The sequence below is a fragment of the Pseudochaenichthys georgianus genome, unplaced genomic scaffold (genome assembly GCF_902827115.2).
Source record: "Pseudochaenichthys georgianus unplaced genomic scaffold, fPseGeo1.2 scaffold_485_arrow_ctg1, whole genome shotgun sequence".
Lineage (NCBI taxonomy): Eukaryota > Metazoa > Chordata > Actinopteri > Perciformes > Channichthyidae > Pseudochaenichthys > Pseudochaenichthys georgianus.
Genome location: NW_027263049.1, coordinates 94848 through 120881, shown reverse-complemented (window position 1 = coordinate 120881; position 26034 = coordinate 94848). Strand labels below are relative to the sequence as shown.

General features: G+C 45.2%; 1 protein-coding gene and 1 long non-coding RNA gene across 2 annotated transcripts; both read left to right on the top strand.

The window, feature by feature from the left end:
• The first annotated feature begins 3654 nt into the window (after positions 1-3654).
• On the top strand, positions 3655-12606 carry LOC139433470 (uncharacterized). Its single transcript, XR_011642924.1, has 4 exons — positions 3655-3728; positions 3894-3977; positions 9372-9468; positions 12496-12606. It is a non-coding gene; the product is annotated as an uncharacterized lncRNA (long non-coding RNA).
• A 1455-nt stretch (positions 12607-14061) lies between these two features.
• LOC117442841 (pancreatic secretory granule membrane major glycoprotein GP2-like) lies at positions 14062-23410 on the top strand. Its single transcript, XM_034078803.2, has 12 exons — positions 14062-14202; positions 14696-14840; positions 15107-15203; positions 15892-15954; positions 16097-16299; positions 17118-17243; positions 17464-17651; positions 18077-18231; positions 18508-18753; positions 18827-18989; positions 21206-21308; positions 21401-23410. The coding sequence occupies exons 1-11, from the start codon at positions 14062-14064 to the stop codon at positions 21293-21295; spliced, it is 1617 nt and encodes a 538-aa protein (XP_033934694.2). The 3' UTR covers positions 21296-21308; positions 21401-23410.
• The last annotated feature ends 2624 nt before the right edge of the window (positions 23411-26034 follow it).

Here is a 26034-nt window from a genome sequence, read left to right as displayed (position 1 = left end):
AACTCCAAAAAGACAAGTAACACTATTTAGCATTTTGGCTAATCATTCCTGTTGGCTAAGCTAACACTGTGATGCAGTTCCACCAAACACAAAAGTAATACATAAAAAGGATAATATTGGACTATAAATGAATAATATTACACCAAATAAATAAGTAAACACATATATATATTCATTCACTGGCCATTAATTTAGAAAATGTAACTCCAAAAAGACAAGTAACACTATTTAGCATTTTGCCTAATCATTCCTGTAGCTTCTTGGCTAAGCTAGCACTGTGACGCAGTTCCACCAAACACATAAGTAATATATAAAAACAGAGAGATTACATACCTTTCCCGTGGTGGAAGTTCAACATCCGAGTCACTACTGTCCGGATCCGGGTCTAGCTGGAGGAGATCTTCATCATCCGATGAAGAGTCATCTGGTATGATCATAGCTATCGTCAGCTAGCATCTCTAGCACCTGCTCTGTGGTGAAGCTCTCCCTTCTGGCTGCGTAATGCATAATGGAGCCGGAGCGGGCGTAGTTTATACTACGCAGGATCATATCTTTGGAACCCATTGGTCGATTTGGGTGATTGACACCTTTTCTGAACCGTTAGAGCCAATAGAATCGAGTGACAGTTAGTAAGTCCAGCTAAACACTTACATCAAGTAGAGAGAGGTTTGCGTAAACAGCACGTGAGACAGCATTAGCTGGGACTGCAAAAGTTTATACCTACTCTGTGCCATGAATGTAATGATAGATTATCAGGAACAATTCTAAAGTGACTAAGAGACATTGGATTAACCTTAAACAGCGTTTGTATTCCCTTGAACACGAGCTTTGATCACAAAACAGCAACGGTAAGACATAATTATTGTTATGGTTTTGAAAACTGTTGTTTTTTTATTCTCTGTTCTGGCTGCTAGCTCAGTGAGTTTGTGTCCTACAGTGATGATACTTATAACAAAATAATCTGTGGAGTATCAGCTTTCAGATGATATGTAGATTGTGCAGAAAATAATAAGTTTTAAAGATCGTTTTTGCTAGTTAGTACCGGAAGTAGCATATGCCCGTTTTAGCTAAGGGCTAATGCTAACGCTTCTTGTGAGACTTGTGTTTTGTTTCTGTAAAAATGGTCAGTATTGTCAGTTAGCTGAGATTCTTCTCATTAATCTGGTATAACACATTAATAGGTTTTTAAATATTAAGATGCCCTGAGACACAGTGTTGTGGGAAAAAAAACAGGCCTTCGGGCTTAACAGGTTAATCGCATAATCAAGGATTTTTGCCCACGTTTTTCTGGAGGGTCTAGTTAAAGGTCAGCACATAATAATGTGAAATGAAACAAATACCAAAAACTGTATTGCATTGTTTTCTTAGGTGTATGCACAATTACTTCATACAGTCTTTGTCTTTTTCGTCCTGCATTTATTGGGCCCCCCTCAGACAATAACTGGCCCCAGCCTGGCCCCCCCAGTCAAATTGGTCTAGAACCGCCACTGCACCAGTATGTCTTCTCATCTCAATGTCTCAGTCTTGTTCACAGCCTCTTTGCGTCACTAAAGTGGTGGCATCAGGGAACCAGTCAGGGAGCATTTGACGGGTTTAGAGAACTTTGTTTTGAATCTTCAGGAAGTGTATGAACCACCTCCTGCCGAGGACCCTTCATTGTGTACGCTGTTATTGTGTGTTATCGTGCGTTAACCCGGTGTGTGTGCCTCTTCCTCTGCAGAGTCATGAAGCTGCTCCTCCTGCTGGCAGGTAAGCAGCATCGCAGGCTTCACTGTGACAAACAACATGTGTTTGAAAGGCATTATGAATGTGTTTCAAAGTCAAGTCCTCTGTGCAGAGTCACTGCGAGTGTGTAATAGCCCCGCACTACTCTACTGTCTTCTTTGTGCAAGTAAAAAAAGATAATGTTTGAATGATAGACTTTTAAAACATGAGCTCATCCATGAAATCATTATAAATGTAAACGGGTAGCTCTTATTCAACATGTCGATGGCTTCAGGTAATGAGGGGGTTAGCCTTCAACCACTTGTATTTATGAATGGCACAGAACCCAGATACCCTGTATACATTCACCCTGAAGGAGCACATGTTTACAGAACAAATATGTACATCGTCATTCACTCATTGCACTGATGAGTGTCACTTCAAGTCAGAGGAGAGGCTTCAGGGAGTGTTCAGGTTGTTCCTGATGGATGTGTTTCTCCTGGAACTCCTGCAGTCGCTGCCAGCCAGATGGAGCTCTCTGCCTCTGTAAGGGTCACTCTGAATGCTCCTGGTGGAAACATCGACATCAGCGCCCTGCCCATCACTTTCTATGGAAAAACATACACCTGGGTACACGTGAGTACAATGAACCCCTGCCTGTGTTTCCTGTGATCATCCAGCACACACACTGACTGCTGAGGACTGGCATTATTACACATATTACACATATTACACGTTATACACATATTACACATATTACACATAATACAAATAATACACATATTACACATAATACACATAATACACATATTACACATAATACAAATATTACACATATTACACATAATACACATAATACACATAATACACATATTATACATATTACACATAATACACATAATACACATAATACACATATTACACGTATTACACGTATTACATGTAATACACATAATACACATAATACACATAATACACATAATACACATAATACACATTTTGCACATAATACACATAATACACATAATACACATAATACACATAATACACATTTTGCACATATTACACATAATACACATAAGACATATAATACACATATTACACATATTACACATAATACACATAATACACATATTACACATATTACACATATTACACGTAATACACATATTACACATATTACACATAATACAAATAATACACATATTACACATAATACACATAATACACATATTACACATAATACAAATATTACACATATTACACATAATACACATAATACACATAATACATATATTATACATATTACACATAATACACATAATACACATAATACACATATTACACATATTACACGTATTACACGTAATACACATAATACACATAATACACATAATACACATAATACACATTTTGCACATAATACACATAATACACGTAATACACATAATACACATTTTGCACATATTACACATAATACACATAAGACATATAATACACATATTACACATATTACACGTATTACACGTAATACACATAATACACATAATACACATAATACACATATTGCACATATTACACATAATACACAGAACCTAGTCAAAGCTCAGACTTTGATTCCACATGTGTCTCTGTATGAAAGGAGACATAAAGAGTTGTTGGACAGCGGCTTGTAGAAAGGTTTTGATCTCATAATTGATCCTATCTTCTTTCTCCGTCGCTAAAAGCACACCTTGCAGCTCAGACATTTGAGGAGAAGAAACGGTGGAGTGAAAGCCTTCATAATGTAGTTCCTTTTTTTGTTTTTGCAGGTGAAGATGGCCAATAAGGTTGAAGTTTGTTTCAAAAATGCCCCAACTGAGGACGGCATTGACTGTATGATGACCAACGACGGGGTGGCTTCAGACAATCTGGAATACAGCATAAGAATAAGCACATTGAACCCTCGCCCACAATTTGTGAACATCAAAACACGGTCACTGGGTTACCTGTATTTAAGGTTCAAAAGTGGTGCGACAGGTGATGTGAGTCCTGATCCGATCCCTGTCACACACCGACTGGCTCTCCAGCTGTTTGTACAAAATGAACATTTCAAAGACATTGTGTGGCAAAGACAACTTCAAATCAAAGTTTATTTGTAAAATGTTGGAAGCATTTCCTGATATGTCTCTCTCTGTTCCTGCTTTCAGATGGCTTGGGCATTCTACAATCATGGTTTCCAAACTGGTCTTCGTTTCTTTAATTATCATCGCCGTCCGTTTTATGATAGTTTAGTAAGTATGACATGAGGCTGTTACCTAACCCTAACCCTATTTAGAGACAATGGACGTCCATTCTCGGGAGACGTCTGACAGTGGTGCGGTTACCCAAAGTGACAGAGCCCCAAACGACGGACTGTAAGCAGGGTCCCACACTCACAGGCAGAGATCCAGGGTCATGCACATGGCTTTCTTACCCAGGAATAAGTGTGTGAAAGCTGGGTAAAAGTTATGTGAATACAGGGAGAGAGCAGCAGCAGGCTGTGACCCAGAGTGCTCCTTCCAGCACCTCGCTCTCCCACCCAGAGGACAGGCTGCTTCACAGCACTATGTAACCCAGGAAAGAAGCTTCAATCCTGGGTATGTCAGTGTTAAAAAGTGCATTCAACTGGTTTAATTACCCAGGAATGAGTGTGTGAAAGCTGGGTAAAAGTGCTGTGAATACAGGGAGAGAGCAGCAGCGGGCTGTGACACAGAGGTACACAACGATGTGTACACTGGGTCATTCAGAATGTGCTATTTCTGAATAAATAGCACATTCTGAACATATGTCAAACAGAGATTCCTATTAAAAGTTATCAATTAATAGCAAGATTTGACAAACAGGCTATTTCACAGGACACAAGCTCCTGTGAAAAAGCACCTCTCTGTGGCTGCTCCAAGACCCCCAAATCACGGACTAAGCACCTCCAGCATCGCTCCCTGACATGCATACTTCCATAACCTTGCGCACCTTGGGTCCCCGGGCCCCCGAACTTAAGCACTCCCCCACGGACTAAACCCAGATGATCACACCCTCAAGAACCTCGTGCCCCTGGGAACCTTAAAGGGGGGGTGGAGTTTGCGGTGCTTTATCGTCCGCCCATCGGCATCCATATTCGTCCTTATTCACAGCAGCACCACCCACCCTCCTGTGGAGGATGTTCTCATCGCCCTGGTAACACTTTAAATAGTCTGATACTACCACTGCACTTTACAAGCCAGAAATAATGTTTACATTTTCAGGGAAAGTGTTTTTAAACGTTTGGAATAGATTTTTAGCCTGTCATTTTGCAAGATATGATTTAACATTGAAGCTCTCCTGGAGATGGACGGAATATGTCAATTTCCAGGAGAGCTTCAATGTTAAATCATATCTTGCAAAATGACAGGCTAAAAGCCAGGAATAAGTGTTTCAAAGGCGCGGAACAGTTGTTTAAAATAGTCTGATACATCCAGGGCGCATCACCACATTTTACAAGCCAGTGAAGGTGTCTGAATCCTGGGTAAACTTTGTTTAAATAGTCTGATACCTGGCACTGTATCAACCCCTGGGAACCTTAAACGTTATTAAAATGTTTTTTTATTTATTTAATTATCACATGATTTTTACAAAAACAGTATACATAATAATAACATGATAAAAACATGATTAGCGGGAGCCTGGGGGCCCTATTAGCCGTCTAACTTATACAGTGCACCGAGGGAAAAAGGCTGAGTCCACGGCCTCTACCCCCACATCAGGAGTATCAACCGGCCCTGAAGAAGAGGTATCGCTTCTCTCCGCAACTGAATCCTCTTCGGAGGTATCTGACGGCGGTAGACCTCCTTCTGATGATGCTGCTGCAGCTGCTGCCGCCCTGAACATAGAGCGGATCTTCAATCCCTCCTTTATTCCAGGCGTATTCGCGTAGAACCGGTCTGCAGTGCTCACGTCGTGACACATAAACCTGGCGAGAATCGACCTGCTTTCTGGATCTTGGTGATGCTTGATATTGTCATTCAGGGCAGTGCGCAGGATTGTGAAGGTGACGGCTGTTTCTAGCCCAGCATCAGCCCAAGCCCTCTTCAAGTGAGCGTTCAGGTTCCTGGAGGCGTACGTCCCCGTTGTGAAAAGGAAGAATTCATTCTGAGGACCCGACAAGCCCTCTTTTATCCCCATCCACCGCATGACCCAGCTAAACTCCTTTACTGTAAGCACCAGCTGTGCTTCGCCAAATGTCTTGGCAGTCTTGTGATCCTGCACGTGGATGATGTAGCTCTCAGCAGTGCCCCTTCTGTCCGCCTCTAACACCTCAGTGTTGGTCATGTTTGCGTACACACCCGGACGGTGGCCATACAGGAGGCTCCAATGGAGGGTTAGATAGCCGTATATCAGGTACTGGGTGATTGAGGTCGGATTGCTAGCCATCAGGTCAAGGAGATCAGGGATGCTCTTCTCAGCGGCCGCCATGGCGGCGAGAAGCTCCGCCTGTCTCGGCAGATGATCCAACTTGTTCCTCTTCATCTTGAACTGGTGGACAGTGACAGACTTTTTCAAGTTGTTCATGTTGGCTTTCACCTCTCTGATGATGTGGGTCATATCAGACTTGGTGAGCCTGCACCCCCGGAGCTTTGACTCAGACAAGTACCTCAGGAAATGGTTCACATTCTTCAGGAACAACAGCGATGTTGTGACTGCCCGGCCCAACATTGCAATATACTCGCTCCAGCCACGGACCCTCTCCGTGTCTTTGAGGAACAGACAATCTGACAGCCGGTTAACACCATGGGCCATGAATACAAGGAAGTTCATTATCCGGCTGACCTTGGACAGACAATTTTCTTTCAGTTTTACTGTCGGTGCGACACCCTCACAATGATCCCTGTAAGTCTGAATGTACGTTTCCATGCTTTTAGGCAACCTGATTTCACGCATGGTATTCCCCCGTCCCTTCCCAGTGGACCAGTGATTTGGGGGAGAGGGCCATTCCTTAGCCAGATTAGCTTTCAGCTTATTGTAGACAGACGCACGGGTCTTCTGGCATACAGGGGTCTCACTACCGGAGGCTTCTGGGGACCGCATGACAGTCTTCACCGGGGTCTTGAGAGGGGTATTGCTGCCGGAGGCTACTGTGTTTATGCCGGAGGTACTTGAGATTGCCAGGCCCTTAAATCGTATACATTCTTCCTCTTCCTCAAGCACAGCAGCAGTGGCACTCTGCTTCCTGGGTTTTAGCCCCTTTTTCAGCCTGGAGCACAGGGTCTTCACCTCATCAATGGGGGCATCCTTCTGAGCCCTTAATGCCACATTTTCCAGCATCACCTGCCTGCAGTCCTCTTCGTCACACTCAGTATGTGGGGAGAAGGGTGGAGGGTGCACCGGGTATTCCTCCTCATTGTCTATATCCAATGATGTAGCCATTCCAATGATGGGATTAGTCTCTCGGAGGTCATGGAGCAACTGCAGGGCCACACTATGCTTCAGCCTTGCCAGGACCTGATGTGCTTCATCTCGGGAGAACTCAGGGTGGTCATGAGTTACATGACGGTCTAGTCTCTTCCCAGCATACGAACACCCTGTGATGGGACAGGGTTTGGTCCGAACATTTATTCTGCCACTGACCATTTTAAGAATGATGCCTCTTTCCTCCAAGTTCCGCACTGCATGTTTGTGCTTAAGGTGCTTGTTCAAAGCCAGATAGAAGAGTCTGCACACCGGGCATTCGGACGACATCCTTACTAAAACAGACATAGTGAATTGTATTTAAATTATTTTCTGTTTCTCCGTTTATATGCGTTAGCGTAACCGGTGATTGCAACAATGGGTCCGATGCTTCAATGCATGGTACACAGACCAAGGGAGGACTTGGGTTACCACTTGGCTAAATGGTCCCACCTCCGCACCAACGCGGGGCTGGTGATGGCAACATTGGGTCCGATGCATCAATTCATGGTGCCCCGACCATGAGAGGGTTTGGGGTGCCCCGGAACCAGGCAGTACCCCAGCAGGAAACAGGTTTTATGGTCAAAGGAGGAAAGAGTGATAGAACCGGGGTAAAGCAAAGAAAGTGTCCAACAATGGTGACTTGTGAGGCGGCCAGAGAGTCTGTCATCTCTCGATCCTATCCTCCAGGCAATGCGGTACCAGAACTGGGTCAAATTGACCAAAATGTAAAAAAAAATAAGTTTCAATTCATCCATGGAAAAGGGCTGAAAATGAAAAAAAGTATCCGAAAATAGTGCATCATGAGCCCGCAAGAGTCCCCTGTCAACTCCCCTTGCATTCCTCCACAGTCAGAAAATGTCTGAGTTCACTTTTTGGAGATCCATAGAAAAGGGGTGAAAGTGAGAAAATAGTGTCTCATAAGGCGGGTAGAGTCCCCTGACAACTCTCCTTACATTCCCCCAGATTCAGAAAAAGTCTGAGTGAACTTTTTGGAGAACCATAGAAAAGGGGCGAAAATGGAAAAATGTATTCGAAAATTGTGTCTCATAAGGAGGATAGAGTCCCCTGACAACTCTCCTTACATTCCTCCAGAGTCAGAAAAAGTCTAATTTCACTTTTTGGAGAACCATAAAAAAGGGCTAAAAGTGATAAAAATGTATCCGAAAATAGTGTCTCATAAGGCGGGTAGAGTCCCCTGACAACTCCCCTTACATTCCTCCAGAGACAGAAAAAGTCTAATTTCACTTTTTGGAGAACCATAAAAAAGGGCTAAAAGTGATACAAATGTATCCGAAAATAGTGTCTCATCAGGCGGGTAGAGTCCCCTGACAACTCCCCTTACATTCCTCCAGAGACCAGTTAAAAAACTTAAAGTTTGGTAAGAACCATGCTGGGGGGTCTCCATGCAACAATTGTATCCGAGCCAGAGCACACATGGAGCGGACACATTCCTCCATGAAGTGAAACAGTTTTTTTCTGAGTCCTCTCGTAGCTTGAAAATGATGAATGCATTTTTTTTGACGGAGAAGGGGAGGCTTGGATTCCCCTCTCCGTTGTAAGTTGCAACGGGGGAGTGGAAAAGTGTCCGGGGCTTCGGCCCGAAGCGCCGAAGGGTTGAGCTTTTTTGAGCCCCTTCTCCCTTGGCACTTAGTCGTTTTTTTGAGAATTTTTTAAAACTTCATCTTTGATTAATTTAAGATATAACTGACCGTTTTCTTTACTTTTTTCTTCTTTCCACGGGTGGGGGCGCATGGCAGGCCGCCTATGAGCTCCCAAATTCGGCCTGGAACCCCCAGGAATTGTGAGCTAAGCTCCATAAACTGACAAAGTCACCCAGAAATGTCACTTTTATAGCCCACAAATATATAATACAAATACATATAAATAGTTAAAGGTACAATTGTGCTCCGAATTACCCGGAATTTGATTTATATAGCCCCATGATAGTGAATAAAAATCATTTTCATGGAAAAAAGTGTTAAAACGCCTGATTAATATGTTCGTAATGCTGGCAGCAGGTTCACTGCTGTTAGCAGGGTCTCACAGTCACAGGCACCTATGGAGAGATCCAGGGTGATGCACAAGGCTTTTCTACCCAGCAATGAGTCTTTGAAAGCTGGGGAAAGTGCTGTGAATACAGGGAGAGAGCAGCCAGAGAGATCCTTGCAGCGCATGGCTCTTGCACCCAGACTACAAATATATTCTGTTTATTCCTTTACTAGGACATTTCTACAAAAGTCGGTGGCACGGTGATGGATACCTGGAAGCCTCCTGCAGGAAGATCTACTTTTCGAGACCTGAGTGGATGCAGAGGCTCAGGTAAGCTGGTCTGGGGTTCCCAAAGAAAGGGATCCTCTAAGTCAGGGGTGCCCAACCTTTTTGAACCAAGAGCTACTTTTAAAGTTGCCAGACTGCCAAGATCTACGAGTCCAAATAGAGGGGGGGGGTAGTGAACTGTCAACTGGGAGGAGCCTCGCTGCGGGGAAATGGCGGACCTCTGTCGGTGCAACTTCAATGATGCCTTTTAAAGACGTACAAAATGAAGGACGGTGACGGCCGTCAGCGAATCGAGCCGGCCCTTGACGACCGGCCGTGATTCTGCAGACTCTCCAGATGGCCAGTCCGCGGAGGGTGGAAAACACATACCAGAAGAAAACAAAGACATGCAACGGGACGGTGTTCCCACGGGAAACAAAACTTAAAATATTAAACAAAACAATCTCATCTCTTACCCTTCTTCGGTAAAGCCACGCTCGCATTGCAGATGAGATAGATGGACTTTGAATTGGAATACACAAAAAAATGATTATCCTCCTTTTATCCAAAGCGACTTACATTGAATACTGTGGCCAATCCCCACAGTAGCACTTTGGGGGAAGGGTCTCAGACAGGGACACAACATCTTGCTGACTGCAGCCGGGTTTGAACCTCCTGATATATTTTGGGCTTTTTTGCCTCTGCCATAATTGCGGTCTTGTGTGTGTGCGGACTGTCACTCCTGTTCACACGGAAGGCTTGTCAATACTCTAATTTCCCCTTCTCGACTCCTTGACTCCTTGGTCCTCCGGTAGTGACCCGGAAATGGATTTCAGCGTGTCATGTAGAAGGACATCTCATTTCTCTAAATGCACATCGAGGACTGAGCATCGAGCATGCATCCCCTGCATATTATTTTATTAACTTCTTTCATCGTGTTGCGATGTTTCCAGAGAGAACAGCTGAGAGGTCCGTGCAGAAAGCAGAGCAGTGTGTATAATATATATCACTCAGTAGACCAGGCCGACTCTCTTTGCTTTATTTTAGTAGATATCTACAAACAAAGAGTCCATTTGGTGCTTCACAAAATAAAATACACAACGGCTGCAGCCTGATGATGCTTTAGGCGCTGCAGGTGTGTGTGTAACAGGCCCCGCTATGCGGGGCGCGATGACAGATAGTATTCCTGCAAAACAGGAGAAATGATGAACAACCAAATTCTTAGTTGCTCGTTTGGCGGGTCTTGCCAGCATTTTTTATTCATTTGGCACACACACAATTGTTAATGCCCTTTGCTGTCTTCAATATAAACACTTGTCTATATATATATATATATATATATATATGTGAGAGAAACTTCTGCTCAGCAATGTTGATGGAAGAAATGGAAGCTGGAGTCCGCTTTATATCAAAACACTGAGTTTAATTGAGAGCCACGGCCGTGAGTGAGTCCAAGGCATTTCCACAACGTGCATTGAGAAATCCCGAGTCAACACTGAGAAATACACAGAAAACACAGGCAATTCTACCAGAGGATCCAGGAGGAGCCTCTGTTTGCGCCCTTTCTAATCATAATTAAATAAAGGATCTTCAGAGACAAAGAAAGTCTGTTTAAAGTCATCTGCCTAGTTGGCCACACTTCCCCCAACAGGAAGGCAGGACCTTTGACCTGTGCCCTGCTCTAAGTTACAGGCAGACACATGTGAAAACACTAAAATGCTTCTATACACAGACAACAGGAGAATATTCTCTAACAATATATATATATATATATTCATGTCTTAAAATAAGAATTTCTCTATTCAGATATTGAATTTGTAATCAAACCCTTTTAAATACCTTCCCAGGTAAAGCATCAGAATCTAATCTGTGCTATCATTAGCATCCAACAAGCATGTATGTGTTAACTCTGACCATAGAACACATACAGATAAAACAAAACACACACACAAAATACTTAGGATATAAACCCGGATGTAAGTACAAAATGTACAGGAGCTGTAAACAATTACATTTACTTGCCTTCACTTTGTGAAAAACAATAGCGACCGCCATTACACACACGTGCGCAGACAGCAACCACGAGGCAGTCTCCTACGCAGCATTGAAGACAATAAACAACGTCCAAACACCACTTCAAATACTAGGACACATTTATATATTAGGATATTTATAACACTTGTGACAATATGTACACAAAACTGCTCGTTTGGCGGGTCTTGCCAGAATGGCAAGCCAACAGCAGCTCTGTCTCCACATCAGTCCGTTTACTGCATGCGCAAATCACAACAAACCCCTTTACAGCAGTGTTACCCTGCCATCTACTGCCCCCTGCTGTCCATTGATAGACATGTTTCTAAAATGATATTAAATATAAACATACAATTGTGATCTCACACTTTGTGTGGGTCACATGTGGTACAGTGTGTGTGTGTGTGTGTGTGTGTGTGTGTGTGTGTGTGTGTGTGTGTGTGTGTGTGTGTGTGTGTGTGTGTGTGTGTGTGTGTGTGTGTGTGTGTGTGTGTGTGTGTGTGTGTGTGTGTGTGTGTGTGTGTGTGGTACAGTGTGTAGGTGTGTGTGTGGTACAGTGTGTGTGGTACAGTGTGTAGGTGTGTGTGTGTGGTACAGTGTTTAGGTGTGTGTGTGTGTGGTACAGTGTGTGTGGTACAGTGTGTAGGTGTGTGTGTGGTACAGTGTGTAGGTGTGTGTGTGGTACAGTGCGTAGGTGTGTGCGTAGGTGTGTGTGTAGGTGTGTGCGTAGGTGCGGCGGACAGACAGGTCTCAGTTGGTTTGGTGTCCTCTGCTTACTTTTAATGCTTGTAAATACAACTTTTGGCCCGTCATTTAAATTCCCCATTTCAGCGACCAGAGAGAGGGGGGGGGGATATATCCAGTCTCTGAAGCCTTCACGGACAACGTCAGCTAACTAGTGCCCACAGCCAGGCCCCGACACATGGGGTCACGCGGTCGACTGGTTGGGCACCCCTGCTCTAAGTTAAATGTGATACTTGTCATGTCTGTTGTTGCCCTATCTTAACTTCTGCCTGTAGTCACTGAAGTGTAATGTCATTACCTCCATTCTCCCCCAAGGTGGCGCTATAATGCCGGGTTCAGAGATGCCCAACTTAGGGCCCAGCGCAGAGCCCTGCTCTGTTGAAGTCTGTTCTCTGTCTGCAGTCCTCGCTAATGTCCTAGCATGTGGGCCCGAGGAGGTTTGCCAAGCGGACAACACGTAAATATGTGCTCTTTCTATCAGGACTAAAGGTCTGACTGATTTGAATAAAGTGTCCCATGTGATCGAACCCTCCGTGAGAGAGGGAGGATATTCTCCACCTGAGGATTATTGCAGTTATTGATGAATCTGTTCCTGTTTCTATCACCCCTTTCCACCAAAGCAGTTCAGGGTCAGTTCAGAGCTAGTGCCCAATAGCTCCCCAGTCCATCCATTATTGTTTCTGATCAGCTGGGGAACGGTTCAGTCTATACATCCTAAAAACCGTTCTCCACTTATCTCCCATTGCCCTTCTTTGCCATGGTGGGCCTCGTGAGGGACACGTTATGAACGGAGATCCAGATGGTGTGTGCGCAGTGTTCCTATAAAGACATCCTTTGACCTCTCCTCCGTGCCTTTCACGTTCAATCCTCCGAGGCCAGCTCCATCAGTATTGTAGTTCTGCGTCCATAAGACCACACCGCAGATATCCGGTTGTCCCAAGTCGAGTTGAGCTGCAACATTACCCATAATGCAACATATTAACATTTCTACACTGTAGCTTTAGTCATATGACAATAAAACCTTTGAATTCAATGTCCATCAGGTGCGCTGCTCCTGCCCCTACTCCTGCCCCTACTCCTGCCCTTACTCCTGCCCCTACTCCTGCCCCTACTCCTGCCCTTACTCCTGCCCCTACTCCAGCCCCTACTCCTGCCCCTACTCCTGCCCCTGCTCCTGCCCCTACTCCTGCCCCTACTCCTGCCCTTACTCCTGCCCCTACTCCTGCCCCTACTCCTGCCCCTACTCCTGCCCCTACTCCTGCCCCTACTCCTGCCGTTACTCCTGCCCCTACTCCTGCCCCTACTCCTGCCCCTACTCCTGCCCCTACTCCTGCCCTTACTCCTGCCCCTACTTCTGCCCTTACTCCTGCCCCTACTCCTGCCCCTACTCCTGCCCTTACTCCTGCCCTTACTCCTGCCCCTGCTCCTGCCCCTACTCCTGCCCCTACTCCTGCCCCTACTCCTGCCCCTACTCCTGCCCCTACTCCTGCCCCTACCCCTACTCCTGCCCTTACTCCTGCCCCTGCTCCTGCCCCTACTCCTGCCCCTACTCCTGCCCCTACTCCTGCCCCTACTCCTGCCCTTACTCCTGCCCTTACTCCTGCCCCTGCTCCTGCCCCTACTCCTGCCCCTACTCCTGCCCCTACTCCTGCCCCTACTCCTGCCCCTACCCCTACTCCTGCCCTTACTCCTGCCCCTGCTCCTGCCCCTACTCCTGCCCCTACTCCTGCCCCTACTCCTGCCCCTACTCCTGAGGCCCCTGAGGCCCCTCAGGCCCCTGAGGCCCCTGAGGCTCCGGTGGTGTGCACGGTGACGGGCTCCACGGTGATCGGTTTCCACGGAGCAGTGCACTCTGTCCAGCATCGCTGTGCCTACAGTCTGATGGAGCCTGAAGGCAGCGCCAGCTTCAACCTCATGGCGGCTTTCAGGGAGCGCCGGCGTACAGATGTTCCTCTTCTGGACCACCTGATCCTGTCGCTGCCAGGTGTGACCATGTATCTGGAGCAAGGAGGAAGAGTTCGGGTGAGGAAGAGCAGGGCACAGGGTGGGGGGCTTGATCACTTTGTGTTGCTGTATTTAACGTGCACTCACTTTGTAGAGCAGCATCAAATAGAAGAACTACATTCATTCTAAAACCCTACAATTATTCCTTTCTGCCAATGAGAGGCATACGAAGCGTCTTGTCTTTTTCTATTGGTTGTTATATTTACTCGTATGAAATACAAGGCAGCGTTCAGGTGTTCAATTCCCTGTGTGTGTGTGTCTGTCTGTGTGTGTGTGTGTGTGTGTGTGTGTGTGTGTGTGTGTGTGTGTGTGTGTGTGTGTGTGTGTGTGTGTGTGTGTGTGTGTGTGTGTGTGTGTGTGTGTGTGTGTGTGTGTGTGTGTGTGTGTGTGTGTGTGTGTGTGTGTGTGTGTGTGTGTGTGTGTGTGTGTGTGTGTGTGTGTGTGTGTGTGTGTGTGTGTGTGTGTGTGTGTGTGTGTGTGTGTGTGTGTGTGTGTGTGTGTGTGTGTGTAGGTTGGCGATAAAGCTCTGGTGCTCAACAGCGCGCCTCAGCCGCATCACGGCGTGGAGCTCTCCAAGGACCCGGCTGGAGTCACTGCTAAGTTACCCAACTCCAACATGACTCTCTTTTTCGATGGCAACACTGCACATGTGTCAGGTACTGAGCGATGAGCACGAGAAGTGGCTGCTTCATTTCCCATCCACAGGGATTGTTAGAGATTTCTAATCTGAACACGTCACAGTTCCCAGCTAGCATGACTAACAGAAATATTCTATCATTTACCTTTCTGAGGAATCATGTAACGACACTCAATATCAGTCAGGGCCTTTAAACACATTTAGTGGTATTGCATTTTAACAATCATGTTAAAATACAGCTTGAACTTTATTGATTTGTCTTTATTGTCTCCTCACATCCACCAGGAAATGAAGCTATGGAGGGTTTGTGTGGCCGCCCGTTAAACTCCAGCTGGACCACTTCCCCGATAGCAGAGAAGTCCTCTTCCTTGAGCCCCCCCGGGTACCCCTTATTCTGACTGATATCAGCTGTTTCTAATGATATGGTCCTCTTCCTTCAGCCCCCCCCCCACCCCGGGTACCACTTATTCTGACTGATATCAGCTGTTTCTAATGATATGGTCCTCTTCCTTCAGCCCCCCCGGGTACCCCTTAGTCTACTGATATCAACTGTTTCTAATGATATGGTCCTCTTCCTTCAGACCCCCCGGGTACCCCTTAGTCTGACTGATATCAGCTGTTTCTAATGATATGGTCCTCTTCCTTCAGCCCCCCCGGGTACCCCTTAGTCTACTGATATCAACTGTTTCTAATGATATGGTCCTCTTCCTTCAGACCCCCCGGGTACCCCTTAGTCTGACTGATATCAGCTGTTTCTAATGATATGGTCCTCTTCCTTCAGCCCCCCCGGGTACCCCTTAGTCTGACTGATATCAGCTGTTTCTAATGATATGGTCCTCTTCCTTCAGACCCCCCGGGTACCCCTTAGTCCGACTGATATCAGCTGTTTCTAATGATATGGTCCTCTCCCTTCAGCCCCCCCGGGTACCCCTTAGTCCGACTGATATCAGCTGTTTCTAATGATATGGTCCTCTCCCTTCAGCCCCCCCGGGTACCCCTTAGTCCGACTGATATCAGCTGTTTCTAATGGTGCGTTATAGTTTTAAAATGTGATGTTTGTCTCCCTCTAGCTGTGAGATCCAGCAACAAGACACCATCGACAGCTCCATCAACTGCAACAGCTCAACTGACCAGTAAGATCTGAGCCATAAAGACACTAAACACTTACACATTCATCCTGTAAAGCACGGTCACATGAGCAGGGATGTTTCTGGAAGCTGAACTCACGTAACAATGTTCAGAGCGCTGACCACGCCCCATCTTCCCTCTGAACAGCTGTAATCTCATGAGGCAGCCTCCCTTCTCCGCCTGTCACAAGCACACCGACCCAGAGCCGTTCATCAGCGCCTGCACACACACTCTGTGCAGATACCCGTCAGTGGATGGGGTCGACTGCCACTTTTTGGAGGCTTACGCCAAGGCCTGCAGCCTGGAAGCCAACGTGACCCTGGAGGACTGGAGGTCGACTTCTGGCTGCTGTAAGACCCTCTTTCCCTGGAATATTGACAGTAGTTGTGGTTTAATACACAACTGGAAGTCCCTGCGCTGTATAGTAGCCTGAGTATGGTCACATATACAGGATACATGTCATATGGGTGGTGTGCAGTGTTCCACTTCATTCTAGGTTTATTACTTCATTCCTAGTGATAGTTTATATAATCATAGTTATTAGTGATATTATTATGATAACTATGTAACACTGTGTATGAAGGAAAAAAGGGAAATTAAAGTAATAAAAGCATAGATTTTGTCAAATTAATTATATTCATTTCATTTTAAAAATATTTTAAACTAACTTTAATAGTTGGCTCCTCATGTTGGATGTTTTATTACGGTAAAGCATGTGTGTGATATCTCCTGTATGTGTGATATCTCCTGTATAGATAGATGTCAATATATATATAACTTTTATTAATATATTTTAAATATATATTATTAAATTATTAAATATTAAATTGTTATTAATACTATCATGAGTTTTATAATCGTTATCTGAGATCTGCCCACTAAATGTGTGTGTGTGTGTGTGTGTGTGTGTGTGCGTGTGTGTGTGTGTGTGTGTGCGTGTGTGTGTGTGTGTGTGTGTGTGAGCGTGTGTGTGTGTGTGTGTATGTGTGTGTGTGCGTGTGTGTGTGTGTGTGTGTGTGTGTGTGCGTGTGTGTGTGTGCGTGTGTGTGTGTGTGTGTGTGTGCGTGTGTGTGTATGTGTGTGTGTGCGTGTGTGTGTGTGTGTGTGTGTGTGTGTGCGTGTGTGTGTGTGTGTGTGTGTGTGCGTGCGTGTGTGTGCGTGTGTGCAGCCCCCCCCCCTCTCTGTCAGCAGCCCTGCAGTGATCATGAGTTCTGTGGAGCACAGATGTGGTCGTCGTCTCGATGCTTCTGTCGGGCTGGGTTCGCCTCCAAGTACAGAGCCACCAAGTCTTTAGGTACGGAGCTGGAGGAGAGGCGCTCCTGAACGCATCACATGTTCTTTAGAGACATCAGTAGTTATTCATAGATGTAATATCATTCTGTGACAGGTCATCCTGACCACAGCCCCTGAATGTACTTTTCTTTCTTTGGACTTTCGGAGCTAACCATCAGTTGGTTATTTAGCACGTTTTTCTCCCTGACAACGGTTAACTTGAAGTGTTGGTGTGTTTGCAGGCGAGCCGCCGGTCTGCAGGCAGGGCTCGGCCACTGTGACTCTGGCTGGATGTCTGCTGGCTGACAAAGGCATCGACTTCTCCACCTTACACCTCAAAGACCCCAGCTGCAAGGGCCACATGGACCCCCAGAGCCACCTGGTGACCTTCAGCTTCGACAGCAGCAACACGTGCGGGACGGAGGTCGTGGTGCGTGCTTTCCTCTCAACTTAAAACCAGTTGTTGTGTCAACCTCTTTTTAGTTCAGGGGCCACAAACAGCCACATGTGATCTCCAGTGGGACCAGTGAGACCGCAGCATAAGGACCTGAATAACCACAACTCTAAACCGTCCCTCTGGTTTCAGTTCAACAAAGTGTGTTCTTAAAGATTATCTCCACACTTCAGGAAACCAACTGCTATGGGATAACCCTTTATCAAAGCTTCAAGCTTCAGATTCCTGTTGTCCTGTAGAGGACAACAGGAAGTTGTCCTGTAGAGGACATGTCCCACTAGTTTCCTTTATTGATGAAAGAAGGAAACACGTGATTCATGAACTGGATGATAAAGATATGGCCGTCAGGAGGGAAATGTTCGTGATTAAATTAACTGATTACTTTTTCTTTCACAATGCAGAAGAACGGCAGCCAGATCGTCTACGAGAACTCCATCGTGTCGAGCAATCGCTCATCGGCCGGCGTCATCACGCGCCAAGACCAACTCAAGGTCGACTTCTCCTGCTTTTACAAACAGCCGGAGGTCAAGAGAGTGTCCTTCACTATCAGAGACAGGTGAGGGTCCTCCTGGTCCTGAATGCACCACAGCTTAACATTCACAATGCTGAATAGTGTGTGTGTGTGTGTGTGTGTGTGTGTGTGTGTGTGTGTGTGTGTGTGTGTGTGTGTGTGTGTGTGTGTGTGTGTGTGTGTGTGTGTGTGTGTGTGTGTGTGTGTGTGTGTGTGTGTGTGTGTGTGTGTGTGTGTGTGTGTGTGTGTGTGTGTGTGTGTGTGTGTGTGTGTGTGTGTGTGTGTGTGTGTGTGTGTGTGTGTGTGTGTGTGTGTGTGTAGCTCTGTGGTGCAGCAGATCGTATCTGGAGTGTGGAGCTACACTCTGACGATGAGCTACTTCAGCGACGCCGGCCTCCTGAAGCCGGTCGGCCCGAACACGGGGATCAAGCTGAACCAGAGGGTCTGGCTGCAGCTGGAGGCGGGGGGGCTGGACGCCAACATGGTCGCCATTGTGACAGACTCCTGCTGGGCAACCAATCAGGCGTTACCTGATGATTCGCTGCGATACGACCTCATCATCAACGGGTGAGGAAATAAACACTGTTAGAACAAAATAAACTCTGAGACTTCATCGTGTGTATTTCCTGTCTCCGGGCAGATGTCCGAACCCTGGTGATGGTACGGTGCAGATGCAGGGAAACGGACAGGGAACGTCCAGCGTGTTCTCCTTCAACATGTTCGAGTTCTCTGGAGGAAGCAGTGAAATCTACCTGCACTGCAAACTGAGTTTGTGCCCCACACAGGGCCAGGCCTGCGCTCCGGTAAGTACTAATACACAAGTAAAAGTACTCCTTATCCATGGTGTTATATTACAGGATTATTATCGCAGCTCAAAGGACGTTGAAGAAGACCTGTGTTTCTGATAGAAAAAGTAGATCAGCTAACGTTAACCAAAGTGTTATCATTTTAGATGGAAGTAATCATCAAACGTCCAAATACATTGATGCACAATGTGATATTTCTGTGTTGGACCCTGAAGGCAGCATCTCCCTGGTCCAATGGGATTTCTTTTTGGGATTAAGTCAGATAATAATCTTTGTGTCAAACAAACATTTATGATTCTTACACGTTTAGTTCAGCGGGATAATCTCCACATATTAACACCTCTTTATGATTTCTGAAGTAAAAAGCTAATGCTAAGCTAAAGGAGGCTAATGTTGGGCTATAAAGGAACTACAGCACGGTCACATGACTTCACGTCACCACCGCTAAGCTAAAGGAGGCTAATGTTGGGCTATAAAGGAACTACAGCGCGGTCACATGACTTCACGTCACCACCGCTAAGCTAAAGGAGGCTAATGTTGGGCTATAAAGGAACTACAGCACGGTCACATGACTTCACGTCACCACCGCTAAGCTAAAGGAGGCTAATGTTGGGCTATAAAGGAACTACAGCACGGTCACATGACTTCACGTCTCCACCGCTAAGCTAAAGGCGGCTAATGTTGGGCTATAAAGGAACTACAGCACGGTCACATGACTTCACGTCACCACCGCTAAGCTAAAGGAGGCTAATGTTGGGCTATAAAGGAACTACAGCACGGTCACATGACTTCACGTCACCACCGCTAAGCTAAAGGAGGCTAATGTTGGGCTATAAAGGAACTACAGCACGGTCACATGACTTCACGTCACCACCGCTAAGCTAAAGGAGGCTAATGTTGGGCTGTAAAGGAACTACAGCACGGTCACATGACTTCACGTCACTAACTATAGTTGGAATAATGTTTATAGTGGGACTCACTGAGTGGGGTTTAAAGTCAATCAATCAATCAATGTTTATTTATAGCCCAATATCACAAATGTTACATTTGTCTCAATGGACTTTGTACAGAATATCAGTATGACAATACGACACCCTCTGTCCTTAGACCCTCTGTCCTTAGACCCTCTGTCCTCAGACCCTCTGTCCTTAGACCCTCTGTCCTCAGACCCTCTGTCCTTAGACCCTCTGTCCTTAGACCCTCTGTCCTCAGACCCTCTGTCCTTAGACCCTCTGTCCTCAGACCCTCTGTCCTTAGACCCTCTGTCCTTAGACCCTCTGTCCTCAGACCCTCTGTCCTTAGACCCTCTGTCCTCAGACCCTCTGCCCTTAGACCCTCACATCGTACAAGGAAAAACTTCCGGAGAAAACCCACAGTTTAAAGGGAACATGGGAGAAACCTCAGGGAGAGCAGCAGAGGAGGATCCCTCTCCCAGGACGGACAGACGTGCAATAGATGCCGTGTGTAAATTGAAAAGATAATACATTTGCAACATAGGTAGTCCAGATGTTTGGAACTGCATGTGTGTATAATAGGAAGATGAATCCACGAGGATATCCATCCAGGACCGATGATCCAGGACCACAGCCACGACTCAAGATCCAGGGCTCGCGATGCAGGGCTCAGGACCGCAGGATCATCCATGACTCCGGATCCCGGCGTATATAGACACCAAAAAGAAAGACATGTGGGGAAGCTGGGTTAATGGGAACATGAGAGTACACAGGTACAGACAGAGAGAAGGAAGAAGGAAGATCTCCCCCGACAAACTAAGCCTATATCAGCAAAACTAGGGGCTGAATCTAATCAGCCCTAACTATAAGCTTTATCAAAAAGGAAGGTCTTAAGCGCACTCTTAAAAACGGATAGGGTGTCTGCCGCCCGAACACAAACTGGAAGCTGATTCCACAAATGTGGAGCTTGATAAGAAAAGGCTCTGGCTCCCATTGTACTTTTAGAGACTCTAGGAACAACCTTTCATAAAGTGAAAGCTAACTTCCTGTCTGTGAAGCTAACTTCCTGTCTGTGAAGCTAACTTCCTGCCTGTGAGGCTAACTTCCTGTCTGTGAGGCTAACTTCCTGTCTGTGAAGCTAACTTCCTGTCTTTGAGGCTAACTTCCTGTCTGTGAAGCTAACTTCCTGTCTTTGAAGCTAACTTCCTGTCTGTGAAGCTAACTTCCTGTCTGTGAAGCTAACTTCCTGTCTGTCTACAGAGCTGTGGGGGGGGTGCTCGCAGGAGGCGTAGATCTGCTAGATTTCCTGAAGGAACCGCTGCCCTCATCACGATGGCCTGGAGTAATTAACGAGCCTTACATGGTACGACCTTCATTCATTTGAACTAATGACATCATCGTTGAATGACTCCAATATAAATCATGACTCATCAGTTTTCCTGCTTCTTTCCTCAGATGATTCCCGACTTTGTCTCGATTAAAGAAAAGCGGAAATCTCCAGAAAACGGATCATCTTGGTCTGAGATTATTCCTGATGATTCCAGTTATTCTGAGATGTAACTTCTTATGGTGAAAAAGAATCAAAGGGTTTAGAGCAGGAGTCTCCAACACGTATATCGCGAGCTCCGGTAGCTCGCGGGCAGCTTTTCAGTAGCTCGCCGCTCGATTATCGATTATAGCGTAGTGAGGTTGCTTCTTGATTTTTCGGCCGCGGCTGGACAATAACGTTTTTTTATTTTAGAATTGGTTCTGTCACACGAATATCAAATTGGTCGGTGACGCAGAGATCAAGGAACAGACGTGACAGCGGCGCAGCGACACCACACACGGAGCAGTCTGCTTTCTCCACCAGCACCAGAACCAACAGCAGAATGACCCGCTCTGAATCGGTCCATGTCGCTGCGGCTCAGAGACACAGGGAGGGATTTGTGTTTTTCAAAAACACTCGTATGAATCAGAGTATGAATGTCCTCTTGCTATTTTCAGTTGATAAATACTTGTGTGAAGTTTGTGAAGGCAGGAAGAAAGCTTCCGCGATCACCGTCTCCTCTCCGTTCCTCCAAACCCCGCCCCCTCCTGAAAATAATGAGTGACAGGCTGACAGTGACCCGATAGAAACTTTATTATTCACTTAATCACTGATTGAGATGATAACTTAGTCTCATACATTCATGGGATTTATGTAACAGTAAGACAGAGAATGTGAGCGTGCACCCACATGCACTATTTTAGTTTTTATAATGCTGTTGTAAATACTCCTGTTGTCTGCTGTGTTCAGACTCAAGTCATGTGTGTGATGCCACATTCAGGACATTCAGTGTCCTTTCTTAACAGAAGGCCGTGGCTAGAAGCTGCAGCTCGACTGCAGAAGCATTAGTTTTTTGTTTTTGAGGATGGAACAATGTCACACACAGATATATGGAGGCTAGACCTATACAGTTGATTTATTATGGTTTATAATTTAATGTCAAGACGAAGAAGAAAAAAAGAAAAAGATGGCTGAACTGTTCAGTGTCAATCCTGTGGAGATCTCCAAAATCACGCTCAGCTTAAGTCTCGGCAAAACTTACAACATTTCTGGATCCTTGTAGACCCAGAAAACTCTAAGAGCATTCACCAAGCAGCACTGAACACGTCTGCGTTATTTGGCTCTACAGACCTTTGTGAAGCAGCTTCTTCTGACATGAATGACATCTAAATACAGAACAAGACCGACTGATGAACATGTAAATGACTCTATCAGAGTGAACCTAAGTGGGTCCAGCAGACCCCTCTATGGTGGACTCCATGCAGCGCCAGTCATCTCACTAACTGTGAAAAAGAGGGGATGCACTTATTTTATACATGTGCCATAAGATGTTTGTACGGTGGTGATTAAGGCGATGTATTTACAATGTGGGCCAAAATAAGAAGTGAGACATTTTCTTTTTTTCTCGGACCAGTATGTGAATCTTCAGTGATTACTATGTGGGCCATAGTAATATGTGAGACATCTTCGTTTTCTTGGACCTTGAAGTGAAGTTAAGATTTGTGATAAGCTTTAGGTATTGATTTCACACGTGTACAAAAGTAGCTTAATTCAACTGATGTGAATAAATGGAAGCGATGCGATGCAAGTAGCTCTCAGATGGAGAAAGGTTGGAGACCCCTGGTTTAGAGGGTTTCTTCTTGTATATATGATTTCTGCTTATATGTATTAATGACTTTGTATTTGTTAAATGTGCGCAGCCTGAAGCAGAGTTAGCTTGAGAAGGAAAACACTGAAGGGAAGGATTGAAATGTGGATTATCAAGTTAATGAAGTTAAAAGCTGTATTTCTCAGAGCACGCTGTGGGAACAATGTTTACTACGTCCAGCGTTCTTTCTTTCGCCGTGTTCCAGTTCTCTGGAGGAAGAAGTGAAATGTGCCTGCACTGCAAACTGGAGCTTATTGCTATCAGCAAACCAGAATCACAAAGATATATAATAAAGCGAGTGGATACAAACAAGAGCTTCTGTCTTTATTCCTCTTGTGTGTGTGGTGGAAATGAACCGAGACAAACGAACACATCATAATGAAATGGTGAGGAAACCTTTCCGTTATACTGAAATGAAGATTCTGGAAATAAGACAATCTGTTAGAGTTTATTCTCACAAGAAGGTGAATCGATAAAGGCAAGGCACGTTTTTTCATACAGCACTTTTCATCACGAGTGTTACAACCCGGCTCCTGAGCTATAACATAAAGCTGGGAGGCGAGACGAGGGGTATGAATATAAGAACAGTTTATTCATAATAAACAAGCAAGTAATGGAACCAGCAGCAGGTCCCCGAGGACACGGAGAGAGTGCCCCGAGGAGTGAGCGAGCGACTATCCGGCTTGGCTCCTCTTGAATGCTCCCGGCAGGTGTAGCTCATCCGGCACTGGAACCTGCAATCACCCACGAACAGACGGCACCCCACGTGGTGTGAGGGGTCATCACACGAGGCAGTTCAAAGTGCTCGACGAAACATTAAGAGTATTAAGAAACATATTATGAAATGACATTTAAAAGCACTCATTAAAAGCAAAGGAACATGAATTAAAGTCACAGTGTGAGACACATCTGAAATGTTGAGCTCTGACTCTCAATCATTGCTCACTCTTTAGCAGAATTAGCTTCCTTTGACCTCCCTTTCTTTCTACTTTCTAGTTTAACTTATCCTTTAGTTATTTCAAGTGTTTCATGCTGAACGAACCCCCTTTGGAAAATTATAACCTGACCCCATGGTATCTTGTAGTTTTCACCAAAACTATTCCTCTTCTTAGTTGCAAGCCGTCTGCAGCGAAGTACAGAAGCCAGGGGATTTGCAAAGGGTCTTATATTCACAGAATCAGACACAAAGGGAAGAAGAGGAGTGGTCAAGGAGTCCAGGAAACATCTTCTTGCTGCATGGAGAGCCTTAGGCCCCGTCCACACGGAGACGATATCAGTTGTATCCGATAACGTTCTGTATCCTATAGACCAGCGGTTTTCAGAGTGTGAGGCGAGCCTCCCCTGGGGGGCGCCAGAGACCTTCAGGGGAGGCGCGGCGTGAGAAAAAAAACAACGAGAAAAAGACGAGTAAAGTGACACTTGCAGACTTGTGGATTGTCTGTGGAGACCGAGTCCCCACCTCGCCAAAAAGGTAAATGTGGATTATCAAGTTAAAGTGGACCTATCATGCTATATTTGAATAATATATTGTAGGGCCATACCATATAAAACATGTCTGTGCATTTTAGCCATGACTCATTTCACTCTATTTGCTCTTTTCCAGTCCTGTTTTTGCAAGGGCTGATTCTGTGATGTAGGTTTAATGTAAATGAGCTGCAGCTGACACGGCACGAGCGTATGCGAATTTGTAAAACGTATGCTAATATTGTTCATGAAAATAAATACTGGTGTATATGGTTTTATGCAATCTTTCATTCTGTCATTGTACATGGCATTACTATTATATTATACTACACAGCAATGGCATACACACCCATTTGTTGATGACAAAAAAAGTCCACACACAACCTTTTGAAATCTGCATATACTTTACCCATCAAACATGAATAATCATGACACATTTCATATAAACTGTCGGAACTTTATTGTCAAAATCAACGGTTCATTGAACCCATAAAAAATACAGTACACAGCTTCGGTGAGTCAGTCTGACATGCAGAATCTATCATCACAGGTTTCCCGCTGGTAGTATGTGAGGTGCTGGCCTGTATAGAAGAAACATAGTTAGAAGAAAATCCTCTCAATTTAGTATTCAGGACGAGAAAATACTATTTGGATCATTATAATCTGAAATCCCAAAAGATGGGGGCCAACGCTGTCTATGGAGCTGATGTGTTGGAGAGGGGCTGAGCTCAGTAGACAGACTGTAATGATTGATAGCCGCTAATTAGCCAAGTCCCATCAACGGAGCTATATACCTATATATCCTTTATTTAACCAGGTAAAAAACTAATTGAGATTAATATCTCTTTTCCAAGAGTGGCCTGGCCAAGAGGGGCTTCATGTACGAAGTTACAACAGATAAAACACAGACATGACAGGCAGACAAATACAGCTGTAAAACACAAATAAAATGGCACATTAGCCAGTCAATATGCGAAGTAAAACAAACTATTAAAAATCATTCAAAACAGGCAACATTTAAAACGATTTTAGGATATATGGAGCTGTGCAGTGTTGTGTTTTTCCCAAGCGGCAAACTCTGGGGAAGAGCCGGGACGCCAATACGGAAGTGCCACCAACTGCAGTTCATATATTGGCCGATAGGCGCTGAATGCAGAAAGGAGCATAGACCCCCATGTTAAAATGCCCAACTTTACAGCAGAAAAAAACATGTTTCTACCCCTGGATGCAATAAATATTATTATGGATATAGTTAGATTCCACCTTCATGATTATGAATCTGTGAGTGAATTGTTTTCTAACGCAACCCTTTTATTTATATTGGGTCTTAACGTTTTTGCATAAATTAGGGCGTGGTCACATTGAGTGACGGCTCTGTCAAGTGATTGCTGCTGCTAGCTTCTTGTCTCTCTGCTAGCTGCTCCGTGAAGCTACAGGGACTCTGCCTGC